General features: G+C 62.8%; 1 protein-coding gene across 4 annotated transcripts; it reads right to left on the reverse strand.

The window, feature by feature from the left end:
- Positions 1–6541: 6541 nt before the first annotated feature.
- Positions 6542–11786, reverse strand: LOC127482598 (FXYD domain-containing ion transport regulator 6). 4 transcript variants are annotated; one of them, XM_051837718.2, is made up of 7 exons: positions 11622–11786; positions 11044–11082; positions 10867–10941; positions 10343–10379; positions 9616–9665; positions 9152–9202; positions 6542–7721 (listed from the first exon to the last, which is right to left on the reverse strand). In XM_051837718.2, exons 1-6 carry the CDS (start codon positions 11743–11745, stop codon positions 9174–9176), a joined length of 354 nt encoding a protein of 117 aa, XP_051693678.1. In that variant the 5' UTR covers positions 11746–11786; the 3' UTR covers positions 6542–7721; positions 9152–9173. The 4 variants fall into 4 exon arrangements, with proteins under 4 accessions (XP_051693678.1, XP_069921358.1, XP_051693680.1 ...); XM_070065257.1 differs by having other exon boundaries at positions 9152–9205; XM_051837720.2 differs by having other exon boundaries at positions 11044–11079; positions 11622–11770.
- Positions 11787–12770: the final 984 nt, after the last annotated feature.

Genomic DNA, 12770 nt, shown 5'->3' on the forward strand with positions numbered 1-12770 from the left:
GGGGCCGGGGCGGGGGGGGGGCGGCGGGGAGGGTCTGACCTCCCCTGCACCAGAGGAAGGGGACGCTACCCACAGCCCTCACAAGGGCTCAAGGAGGGCAGCCAGGGTGCACAAAAAGGTTGCCTGGAGCCGGCGGAATCAGAGCCCCCTTTTTCCTCCAGGCCCCTGAAGGAGACGTAACGGGCATTTGTGGGCGGAGCCCCTTGAGCTTTTACTGGGGGTGGGGGTGGGAGGTCGCACTGCCATCCTGCAGGTCCCTCTGTCCTGTGCCTGATGTATCTGCCCCAGCGCCCCATCCTGTAGCCCTGTGTCCCCTGAGACTGTGCCTCTGTGGGGTGGGAATGGTCTTCAGGGCCTGGGCCTAGGGCCTGAGACTCCAGAGAGTAAGAGTGGCCGTGGGACTGGAGTCAAGCCTGGTACGGGGGCCGCTCCCATGGCCACCCCCAGGGACTTGCGCAGGCTGTGACGGCAGAACCGAGGATCGAGCCAGAGTTGCCTGCAGCCTAATGAGGCCTCTGCCGGCTGCTGGTTGGGGCCAGCAGGGGATGGCCGGAAGGCAGCCCATCCTCTGGTCCCGGGGCCGGGATGCAACCTGGAGAGCCTTGTGGCAGCCCCTGCTCCCAGGTCACCAAGGCCTCCCGTGGGCCCAGGGCAGGCCGAGACTCACGGCCTCTGTGGGGCTGACCTGGGTCTGGGGTCTCCCTCAGGGTCGCCCTGGCACCAGCCACCGAGCCACAGCGCTGGGGAGATGCTGGGTCTGGCCTCAGCCTCTGTCTCTCCTGAGCCGGCAGCCCTGACCCCAGGCTCCTTGTGCCTCTCCCTGCCCCCAGTGAGGCTGGCACGGGCAAGGCTGCCCAGGGGCCCTGTCACATGTCCCAAGTGGGAACCTGCCTGCTGCGACAGCCCAGACCGCGGGGCGCTGTGACAGGTGCATGAGCCTCCGGGCGGGGGACCTGCTGCAAACACACACGTGACCTGCGGTCCAGGGAGGTGGCGGTCTCAGCCGGACCGCCCCTGCCCCTACACACTCTCTGTTACTCTTGCACACTCGCATTCACACAATCTCTCTCTCGCTCACACACACACACACACACACCCCGCCTGCATTCCCCACCCAGCCCTCGTGCTGTGAGGGAAGACACCTCCCTCCTGGAGTTGTAGACCAAGAGGCTGGAAAGGGCGTCCTTGGCTGCCCCCTCCAACGCCTGCGCCATTCACGTGGTTCACCCCCCTGCTAACCCTGAGAGCTCCGAGGATAAGCCAAGGGCCTTGTGTGTCCTAAAAGGCCCCTTTCAGTCTGCACCAGCGACCTCTCGTGGGAACTGACCTGTGACTCCCCTGCCCCTCTCCTCACTGCAGCCACGCTGGTCTCTGACCAGCTTCTAACCCTCCAGCGCACAGCCCTGCCTCAGGGCCTTTGCACAGACTGTTGGCCTCCCATCCTGAACGCAGGCTCCAGGCTCAGCTCCCACTGTCCTCAGGTCTTCCTCGTCAGATCCACTCAGATGCAGCACCTCAAGCCCCTTCTCAGTTACCTCTGCTGTGCACACGCACCACTGTCCCACGGGGCATGGGCTTTCCTATCTTGTTTGTCTTTCTCCCAGGTAGAATTTAAGCTCCGAGAGAGTGAGAAGTTCTCTTTGTTGGTTCGGTCCTGGACCCCAGAGTCTGGGGCAGCACGGTGTGGACCCTGGCGTTGTTCCATGGCTCTATCAGCCCCAGGGAGGTACAGCGGTCCAGCTGGGGCACAGGCAGGCCCAGCTGGTCCAGGGCCGCCCTCTTGTGTCGCCACCGGCCTGGGCACACAAGTCACCGTGTCTCAGGGGCATCAGGGGGTCAGCACCCCCGCTGCCCCCAGACCCTTCTTGGGGGGGTTCTCTCACTACTCCTGTTCCCACCCCTGCCTCCGTCCAGGGCCCCTCCCAAGCCTGCTGCCCATTTGTCCTTTCCAGGGCTTCAAAGTTGTGGTCCCGTCCCTTTACCTAGCTTATGTCCCTGGCTTTCCTCAGTCATCTTCCTTGTCCCCCGCCCCACCCCAGCGGACTGAGGTCAGTGACAGGGCCTGGCTGGCACTGGGGCAAGGAGCTGTCCCACCCTCCCTCAGAGGCCTGACCTGTGGCTGCCATGTCCCCCAGGACAGCTCCAGGGTGGCCCCTCCCTCCTCCAGCAGGGGTGCCAGGGGCCAGGCCACCTGGAGTAAGCCACTTTGCACCCTGGCTCTGGGACTGCATGGCCCCGGAGGTCGCCGCCTGCTTCCATCTTTAACACCTACCTTGGGGGGTCGCTGTAGGAGTAGGGATGATGTTTGTGAAGTGCAAGGCCAAAGGGGTCTTGATGAGTGGCAGCTTCGTTCTTCTCGGCCTGAACCAGCCCGGGAGACACAACCCCTTCCCCTGGCTCAGGCCCCAGCGGGGCACCATCCACAGCAGACTCCTGGGAGCGCCTCCCGTCCAGGAGCCTCGGGTCTCTGCCACCACCTCCCTCTCCTCCCCAAACAGACCCAAGCAGCGCAGCTACCCCGGCGTGTCTGGCCCCAGTTCCTGCTCTGCATCTTCCCTGCCACGTGGAGCCGACAGGCATGGGAACATCACTCTGCTGTCCCAGAAGGGATGTAGGCAGGAGAGCCCCCCGTCTGCCACGTCCAGCCCCCTTGCCTGTCTGTTCCAGGCTGGAGCCAAAGGGGGCATCAACGTGCTCCTGCTCTGGGTTTGGGGTCTTCCACCTTTCAGCACTGTCCCAGCAGGCAGTGCCCTCAGCTACTGTGCTTCAGCGTCCCCACACAGGCCTCTGTCTGCCCCATTAGACTCAGAGCAGAAACCTGAGGTGGTCTCTGGCAGGCTGGTGGGGTAAGGAGGGCCCTCGCAGAGACTTCCAGCTACCTTTGCGCCCCCGGTGCTGGCAGCCACAGCGCAGAGGCCTGCCTGTACTCTCAGCCGCCCAGACAGCGCTCTCCACACCAGCCCTGGTCTCTGCACATCAGCCATGGCCTTGAACTCCAGGCTCCAAGTCAGCTCTTCCTGGTGTTGGTTTGCGGCTGGAAGGGGGCTTCGATGAGGCAGAAGCCAGAAGCCCCGAGACAGCCTGACTCCAGCCCTCAGAAGCCTGGAACCGTGGCCACCGGGCAGGGCAGGTAGTCCTTCGGGATGCCATCTGCGCCACCCACAGGTCCTGGACCCCGAACAGCACTGGCTCCGGCTGCGGCTCCAGATGCCAGGGCCCTGGGGTCTTATACAGCACGGCTGGGAGGAGGTGGGCCCCGGAGGTCCATTCCTCAAGTGCTGGCTTTAAGACAGCCCGAGTGTGGGGCACGGAGGTCCTGGGAACTGCCAAGGGCCAATGTACTCGGAGTCAAGGTCACCAGCTGGTGACAAGGACAAACCCATTGGACCCACTTCTCCCATAGTCCCCTGGGAGAAATACATTTTTGGCTTCTCCCAGAATTTCCGGCTGAGCCTGAACTGGAGCAGGGACTGTTCGTCTCCTGGTACCCACACTCCTCCTGCCTCCAGAGAGCATCTGGAGGCTCCCTGCCTCCAGGAAGGCCTCCAGGGGCAAGCCACCTCTCCCTGCTCCCCGCCCCCCAGGCTTCTGGACTCCTCTGAGGTGGCTCACATGGCTCACGGGTGGCTTTGCAACCACTCGTGTTCTTCACAGCTTGCCGAGCCCACCCTGGCCTCCGTGAGGCCTCGGCCCAGGTCACGTCTGCTCCCAGCCTGGCATGGTCTCCTCTCCTGACCACAGTGGTGTGCACATCACAGCTCTGGGTACCCCTGAGTGTCTGCTCCACCCCCGCCCCACTCAGCCAGGCGGGTGTCGGGACACCGGCTTCACAGAGGATGAAACGGCGAGTGGTGGACAAGTGAGAACGCGCACCCAGACCTACAGATGAAAGGGGGCCCTGCTCCCCAACATGAGGCAGGGCACACGTGGCAGCCCCGACACCAGTGACAGTCCCAGCACACACGCCTTCCAGTGCTTTCCGGCCCTTCTACTCCTTTGACCCCACGAGGTAATGGGGAAGAGATGGACGAATGGCCCTTCTCCACTTGGGGAGACTGAGGCTTAGGTGGCAGGAAGCCCAGCCCACCCTAGGGAAACTGACAGAGAAGCTTGGGTCTGCCCATGCTCTCACAGCTAGAGACACCATGGGACTCAGGAGGTGCCCTGCACCTCCTGCCTGGCTCAGGGCAGGAACCCACTCTTCTGGCTGTGCAGGGGGCCTCGCCGCCTGCCCCTCCCACCCCAAGTCCTCCGGACATCCGATCACAGCATCACCTGCCCTGGCAGGTGCCCTACTATTGTGCAACCTGCCACGGGGCTGAGGCTGGCCCCACAGAATCAACAAGCAGTTGGCCTGAGCTGGCTAATTCTGCCCCCCGCAGCTTAGCTGTGACAGCCATGAATCACACTAATGGCGAGAGGGGGCCAGTCCTCCTCTCTGTGGCCTGGAGACAGGTATTTCCAAAGCTCCTCCCCCAGCTCAGGCCGACACACCTGTCCTTGGTGAGGCAAAGCAGCCAGGGACAAGGTGGGGTGAACCAGACGGAGCTGGCGAGCTCTCTTACCCCGGCTCTGCCCAGCCACCCCGCCGGCCTGCGGTCCTGGGGCAGGCAGAGGAGGGGACCAGTGACCTTGGCGTGGCTCCAGCCTGGCATCCCCCTAGCTGCTTGTGCTCTGCCTCTCTCTTCCAAGAACAACCGGCCGAGCTCTAACCTATAACCTGCGAAACCCCAGGGGGAGCCGGGCCACGGTGCCCAGGACCCAGAAGGCAGACTGCCTTCTTGCAGCAGCCTTTGCAGACCCAGGACCTGCAGGAACAGGGGGTGTCGCTGGGAGGCGAAAGGGGCAGGACACGGGAGGTTGCAGAGACCAGGGCATTCCCTCGGGGACACGGCAGCTTTCCCTCTCAGCCAGATCACCAGTAGGAACATGGGACCATGCCTGGAGGCTGGGGAAGCAGACACGGCCACGCCCTCCCGGGGTTAGCACAGTGTCTCATGCTCACACAGTGAGTGCTTCATAGACATCGCTGCTCTAATTCCTTTTGTTGCTGCTGCTATTCCCTATTTTGACCTCCATGTGTCCTGTTCCCAGGCCACTCACCTCCCACCGGAGCCTGCCTGGAGAATGTGGCGCGGGTCAGTGCCCTGCAGGGACAGCTGTGCTCTGGGTAGGACCGCCCGGGTCATGGGACCACTCCTCCCTGCATGTGAACACCAGTGCTCCGGAAGGAGGAAGCTGGGCCCCCTCCAGCTTTATCTACCCGTCTATTTGAAACTCAGAGGAACAGAGACAGTGAGAGAGATCTTCCATCTGCCAGTTCACTCCCCCAACGGCCCCAGTGACTGGGGCTGGGCCAGGCAGAAGTCAGAAGCCAGGAGCTCCATCCAGGTCTCCCATGTGGGTGGCAGGCACCCAAGTACATGGGCTATAACCTTCTGCAGTGCCAGGCACATTAACAGGGAGATGGATTTGGAAGCAGAACAGCCGGGACTTGAACTGAATCCACTGCACCACAATGCGGCCTAACAGTACTTTTTCAGAAACTCAACTGAAATGTCTTGTGTGTGTGTGTGTCTGTGTGTGGGGTGGGGTGCCGTGTCAGGCATAGGCCACCTGTGTCCCACATCAGAGTACCCGGGTTCCATCCCTGGCCCTGGCCCCAGCTTCCTGCTAATGCAGACCCTGGGAGGCAGCAGTGAATGGTTCCAGGGACTGGAACCTGCCAATTGTGTGGGAAGCCTGGGTTGAGGGTCTCTGGAGAGTAAACTGGTCAACAGGAGCTCTCCCCCACTGCCTTTCCTCTCTCTGACCTTCTGCCTCTCAAGCAAGTAAAGTTGACACTTAAATTTTAAAATTTTAGCACTGTCCTTGGGAAGATGTCCTAGGTAACCCCAGAGCCCCCCTTTCCAGTGCCACAAAGGCCGATTTGCACAGGGACATGATCCGGCCGCTCCCTACAGTGTGGATCCAGGCACAGAGCACCGACTGTGCAGACAGCCAGGGACCAAGTGCTACCAGAATACAGGGGACTCACTGCACCTAAGGCCAGGAAGGCTTCCCAGAGGAGGGGGCACCTGACTGGTAAGGGCTTTGAGCATAACCCAAGCGACCACCCACATCCATCTTTCACAAGGCCTTTGGTTGCAGCCCCAGACCTGAGCAGAAATAAAAGTCAGAAGCTTTAACCAGGCCACTGACCCTCGCAGAAGCCACAGTGACTTCCTTTCTCTGAGGTGCAGAGCGCACCAGCGCTGTGATGGGATGGAGCCCCGCCACTGTGGGGACCCAGGCTGGGGTGTGGGGGGTGAGGGCCAGTAGGGCAGCGGGAGGAGGGCAGAGAAGGGACAGGGAGAGAAGTGGGCGGGGTGGGGGTGGGAGAGTCTGCCAAAGCAGCGGAGATGAACACGCACCTGCCCGGCTACCTCCTTGGACCTCACTTCCTCCCCTGGCCAAGGACGGCCACGGTTTGGCCCTTTAAGCTCACAGGCCTTCCTGATGGTTAAGTTCTTGTACAGAAAGCAAAGCGCCCCAGAGCCGCTAGGAAACAAGTGATATTTTATTCCTGTTTCTGATGTTATCGCGAGGAGAGAGCACAAGACAGAGGGGCAGCCCTGGGCGCGGCGGCATGGTGTGGGGGCTCCACGAGGGCACCGGGATCCACTCTGCATTTCCATTCCTGGGACCTGCACCGTGCAGCTGAGCCCTCTGCAGCAGGGCTGCACGGAGCCCAGGGTCTCCCTCAGCCCTCACCGCTCCGGCTATGGCCGGGCAGAGAAGAGATGCAGTCAGAGTAGCCAAACCCACCGCCCACCCCGGCACCTCCCCACCCGCTGCTGCCCACCCCAGCAGCGTCCTCAACAGGGCAGGAGACCCTCAGCATCTCCTGCTGGAGACCCAACATCAGGGACGAGCCGGGCTGCAGGTGGAGGTCTGGGAAGCAGGACGCAGGGGGCCCCAGAGCCCATGGGGTTATTGCTAAGACATGCAGGGGGACAGGCTGGAAGCCCTGGGCCTGGCATCCTTGGGTGCTCCTGGTGGAAGCCCCCCAGAGGAAGATGGCCGTGTGAGGCTGCCTGAAGGCTGCACCAGGCTCTCGGGCTGCTCGCTCTGAATCTGCGACGGCTGAGTGACCTTCAGACCAGACCTGGCATGTGTGAGCCTGTGCGTGTGCGTGGGGGGGGGGGCGGGGGCGGGACAGGAGCCAGGTACTTGTGAAAGGAGCAGAGAACCATGAAGGGTGACGGTGAGGGTGAGGCCAAGCCTTCCCGGCTCCCGCAACAGCTGGGGTCTCTGGCCCAGGCTCCGACTCTGACCTTGCCCCCCACCCCCCAATCAAGACAAGGGCTGGTCTCTGGTGGGGGAAGACCGGGAAGAGTGGGAGGTGCTGGGGGGGCAGTAGGAGCAGGGAGGAGCCGGCAGTGCCAGAGCACAGCTCCTGCCCAGGGGAGCGAGTCCACAGTTCACTAACACGGTGTCACCCACAAACAAGTAGCCACGAGACCACAGGCAGCAAACACACATGGACACATGGACACGTCACGGGAGGGGGCCGGGACCGCGGGCGGAGGCTGCATCATTAGGGAGACGTTAGAGGGGACTGGGGAGCAGGGCACACACAAGTTCTCGGCTTCTCCAGGGGAAAAGGTCTGCTACCGGAGTGGCTGCTTCTCTCGAGTGTCAACGTCGCAGTCCGGGCAGCTGCCTGCAGGTTCCGGAGGCTGGGGAGGGAGCGAGGGAACTTCAGTCACAGCCCAGCTGCGGCTCCCGCGGGAGCTCCTGATCTGTTCCCCTCCCCGCCCTGAGCGAGGCCTTTCAAAGCCCCAGGTCCCCGGCTAAGCACGAAGGACACGCCTGGGCTGCAGAGAAGCGAGGCAGGGGCCCGAGACAGCAGGGGCCTCAGGGGAAGGGGGCTCCCAGGCCGGCCAGGGCCCGGCAGCCGTGAACCCAAGACACACTCAGCAAGTGCCCCCAGTGCTGACACATGGGAGAAATAAAACTCAAGGAGAAGCCCGCTCATTTGGAGGCTGCCTGCCTGGAGCCTTTCCATGCCATTGCCATGGAGGCACAGCCTGGCTGGCCAGGGGAGCGGCAGTGCACAGGACACCACACTACCCAGCAGGACGCCCACCTCCTAGACGGGGACCAGTGGCCCTCTCCAGCCGGGGCCACCACTACCTTGCAGAGCCCCACCCAGAAGATGGACGTCCTGAGCCCACCTGCGGGCTGTTCAGGGGGACACAGAGGCACTAGGGAATGGGTCCAGGTGCCACTCAAGCACACTGGGCCCTTAGGATCCCAGGAGAACCTGTGTGTCAGGCACCAGATCCCCAGGCAGCAGGGTGGTGGAGGCTGGGGGCTCTCATACCTCACTTGTAGAGGAAGGAGAGGCCAAAGTGAGCTGATGGAAGCCCGATGCTCTGGCATGGCCCAGGGGGTCCCCATGTGGGACAGGCAGGACAGGGGCCATTGTGGAAATGGCACCCACCGACAGCCAGCCAGGGACCTGAGCTCCAAGCCGGGCCTGTCACATCCGGTCTGTGTAGCTATGCCCACTGGCCTCAGTTTCTGCAGCCACAGAATGGGCCCAACCCCAGCTGTCCTACTCTGCTGCTTCTGGCAGGCTGGCGAGGGCCTGGGAGGGGCTGCACTCTGGACACCGGGATGCAGGGACCTGTGGTGACTTCTGTGTCCCCTGAGCACACACTGGAAACTGATCCTAAAGACAGGACCCTGCAATCTTAGCGACTGGTAGCACCAGGATAGGAGGGGGCGCTACTTCTCTTGGAGCTAGTTCTGCACAGGGTTGGAAATTTTACACATTTTTTTTAAGTGGCTCTCCAGAAATGGTCTTTGTGACTCATGATGATGTCATCGAGGCTACTTTGACACCAGTGGCACTGTGCAAACCCCAACTCCTCGCCAGGCCGTGCCCACGTGGAGGCTGGGACGAGGCCTGCGGGGCTGACCCTCGGGCACGGTTGGAGGCCCCATTTCTGATGCCCACGGTGTGCAGGCAGGATGCTCGCTGTCCCTTTCGACTCCTGAAGGCACCGCAGACCAGGTGGACTAGAAGAGCTGTGTCCGCTGCAGCAGCCAGCCCCGTTCCCTGCGCCGGCCTCCCCCGCCCAGACCCCCATGAGCGGCTCACCTCCCCGCCGGAGGGCTGCACCTCAGTTCTCTGCCTTCTGGGGCTCTGTCGCTGCCGAGAAAACCAGAAGGGGCTGCAGTGAGTGGGGACCCCACCCCTGTGGCTGTCCTGCCCGTGCCTGCCTCCGGACAGTCTGAAGGGGACACGCAAGGTCCTTGCCCTGTGGCTGCTGCTCCCAGGAGCTCGGGCATGCTCCCTGAACCCCTGGGTTGGAAAACGAGGGCCCCATGGCCTCCCTCCCAGGGCTATAAGCAGCATGGTGGTGGTGGTGGTGGTGGTGGTGGTGGTGGCAGTGGCAGCGAGAGGCACTGTACAAGCCCCAGGCAGCCCCCACCTGGCACGGCAAGGCCTGGCTGGCTATAGTTCAAGGGCGGCCCCAGCTGGTGCCGGGTAGTTCCCTGGCCTCCCGCGGGGCCCCTGCAGCCCCCTCTCTTCCACCTGGGAGGGGGGTCGGGGACAGTTACCATTGGCGGTGATGAGGTTCTCCACCTGGGCTTCCTCGTCCCCGGGGGCCCTGTGGGAGGAAGACACACAGCCCCGTCACAGGTCTCCAGGGAGAACTCACAGCTGCCCCCTGCTGGCCAGGGCCGCGTGGGATGGGTCTCCTGCAGCGGCTCTGAGCAGTCCACGTGCTCTGTACCACAGGTGCCCGGGACACACAGAGCAGTTGGGACAGGAAATTTGCAGGCGCCCTGTGTGTCAGCCCCAGAGGCACTGGGGACGGCCACGTGGGGCCTTGGGGGTGTCCTGATGCAGGCCCTGGGCTTCAGGGGTCCAGGGGCACCCCTGGTTTCTGTTCCGGATTAGTGGAGTGCGACCCCTGTGTGGGGGTGGAGAGGGAGGCCGAGAGTCCCCTCAGTTAAAAGGGCTTCAGAAGAGGGGACAAGTAGGGACAGCATCTCAGGTCCTGCATGGAGGGGCCCCGGAGAGGCCACGGGGTCTCCTTCTCTTCCCAGCAGGTCCAACTGTCTGGAGGGCTCCGGCCAAGGCTCTGCACGTTCTTGCCATCAGGAGAGGGAGGGATGTGCTAACTTCACGTTTCAACCTCTCCTCTTCCCCCAAGGTCCCCTGACGTGCCTCCAACTTCCACTATGCACACAGGGCCTTTGTGAGACAAGGGTCCCTGGCACACCCCTCTGGGGCCACGCACGAGCCCCTCCCCGCCCACGTCCACCGTCACAGCATCCTCACCGGGGCTTCTGAGCGAAACTGCACTTGCACCTGCGACCTGAAAGGCAAGCAAAGCGTCCCAGGTTAGGCTCGTGGCGTGAGTCCCAGCTCATGCTGCTGGCTCAGCCCTGGCCAGGCTACCCTGAGCCCGTACAGGTGGAAGCGCCCCCTGGATCTGGGGGGTGGGGTGCATTGCACGCACACCTGTGTGCAGCAGCCCTGCCAGGAGGGGTGGGGCCTTCTGAGCCCAAGGCAGCACACTCAACAGATGGGACGGCGGCACCGCTGGCAGGAGCTCCGTGCAGACCAGGCTCACATCAAGGAACACAGCATCTGTCTCCCGCCTCCTGTGACGGCCAGCCCCGGCACCGGGAGAGCCTCTCTGCCCCTCCCCCTCTGCGGGGTCTCCCCTCCCGCATCCCTGCCTCGCTGCTTTGCTGAGCACTGACTACGCGCCCAGCACTGCACTGGGCGCAGGGAAGACGGCCAGGCTCGTGTGCAGCATCCACGCATGGCAGCCCCGGGGGACAGAGGGACACACTTACTTAGGATAAGCAGGATCCCCACGGAGAAAAGGACGACGGCAAACACCAATCCCCCGATCCTCAGGGTCTGGTAGTCTGCGGAGGGAATGGAGGTGAGAGACGGAGTGGGGCCAGGACCGGGCAGGCCCTGTGACACAGCCGCCCTCTCCCAGCACCCAGGGTGGCGTCACTGCTCACCATAATGGAAAGGGTCCTTCTCCTTCTCCTGCTCAGCTGCTGCGAACACAGAGAGACGCTGTCAGGAGGCAGCCGGCGCCTGTCCTGGTTCCCAAGGGTCTGACCAGGGCTCGCACATCTCGGGCCCCACAGGGGTTCCCCTGCAGGGCAGGGAGGGGCAGACCTGCCGGTAAGTGAGGCTCAGCCAGGGGGCCAGGGCCTGGAGGGCTCAGAGGCCAGTGAAGTCCTTGCTCCTTCTCATTCTAACATCACCCCCTGGAGGCAGGCACTGCTCTCCTCTGGTGACAGATGGGGAAACTGACCAAGGAAGGCGTCATGGCAACAAACAGCACACTGGATAGGAAGGGCGTAGAAACCAACATGCAGCTCTGACCCCCAGAGCTCAAAGCCAGAAGTACAGGGCATGGAAAGCGCGATGGCAGACCCTGCGGGCCCCGCTGTGGGGAGACGGGCAATGGGATTCGGCCATGACCTGCTGTCTCCTTCCAGGACTTTCTCTGCCGACTAATGGGAGGGGACCTGACCAGACAGGAAGAACCTACGCCTCCAAGTCTGGGGGCGCAGTGGGGGGCACTTACCACTGGCCAGGACCAAGCGGGGGGCCAGCAGGCTACACAGGAAGATCAGCACCACCTCCATGGCGTCTGCAGACAGAGGGAGGATCACAGGAGTCCCTGGGGAGGAGAGCCCCACCGCGGCCATCAGTCTGCCCTGCCCAGCGGTTCCTGCCTCAGCACTCACTACAGGCGCAAGGCCAAGCAACCTGAGTGGAGAGCTGACCTTTATCAGCTGCTGCAGAGAGCTCTGTATTAATCCGTTAGCGCACTCAGCAGGCTCGGTGATTACCGTGTGTCACAGGCCAAGAGGCCCGTGGACTCCCGCCACAGCAGGTGCAGGGCCCGGATCCTCAGCCCACTCCCAACCAGGCCACGTGGTCTCTGGGCTGGAGTGGTAAAAGGACTTTGGGGAAATCTCATCCGAGTTCCTCCCCCAGTCCACCCTTCTTGGGCATCTCTAGTATTCTGATGGGGGCTTCCTGGCCTAATTCCCACAGCCAGCACCACCCCACCCCACACATCAGAAATTCTCGTGGGAATCAGATTAAAAGGGGCAGGTAAGCCAGCGGCCCGAGGGCCAGCCTGCTGGGTGGGTGGGCAGGCTGCTGACTGGATGCCCCACGGGAACCCTGAGATGCTGCACCTGCCCTGGGTGGCTCCTCACCCACACTCCCCCCAGAAGGAGGTCTTCCCTGGACACAGGCAGTGTGCATGTCCGTGTCACGCCCTCCTGCCCAAGAACATGCTGAGGCCCTGCTCAGGAGCTCACGGAGTCCTGGTCTCTGGGGTGTGGCCCCAGGATGGACAGAGGCAGAGAGCAGGGCCAGCTAGTTCCACCCAGGGATAAATTTCAGTACAGCCCCATACCCACTGCTGGGCTTAAAGAGGTAAAGAGCCAGAGAAGGCAAAGGAACCTGAATCAAGAAAGCCCAGGGCGTGTGCTCCTTTCCATGGGAGTGAGACCGGGGGTGGCCGGGACCTCCCACCCCTTGTCTCACACAGGCACCTCCTGTGCCTGTCCCGGAGCAAGCAAACCCAGCTGCACTGCAGCTCTCGGCCACCAGGGGTCAGAGCAACCGCATCCAGGGCCTCGGCAAAGCCCAACTTTGAACCCAAAAGAGATTCAAAGTCTTCATTAAAAGACAGAAATGCCCCTTCTAAACTGTCTCA

Source organism: Oryctolagus cuniculus, chromosome 1, assembly GCF_964237555.1.
Source record: "Oryctolagus cuniculus chromosome 1, mOryCun1.1, whole genome shotgun sequence".
In the NCBI taxonomy this organism is placed as follows: domain Eukaryota; kingdom Metazoa; phylum Chordata; class Mammalia; order Lagomorpha; family Leporidae; genus Oryctolagus; species Oryctolagus cuniculus.

Coding starts and splice junctions, on each gene's coding strand:
- LOC127482598 (XM_070065257.1), bottom strand. CDS start 11,745: ATGGCCGCGGTGGGGCTCTCCTCCCCAGGGACTCCTGTGATCCTCCCT. Junction 9,666..10,342: donor AGTTTCGCTCAGAAGCCCCG/GTGAGGATGCTG, acceptor TTCCTCCCACAG/GGCCCCCGGGGACGAGGAAG. Junction 9,206..9,615: donor GAACCTCATCACCGCCAATG/GTAACTGTCCCC, acceptor TGGTTTTCTCGG/CAGCGACAGAGCCCCAGAAG.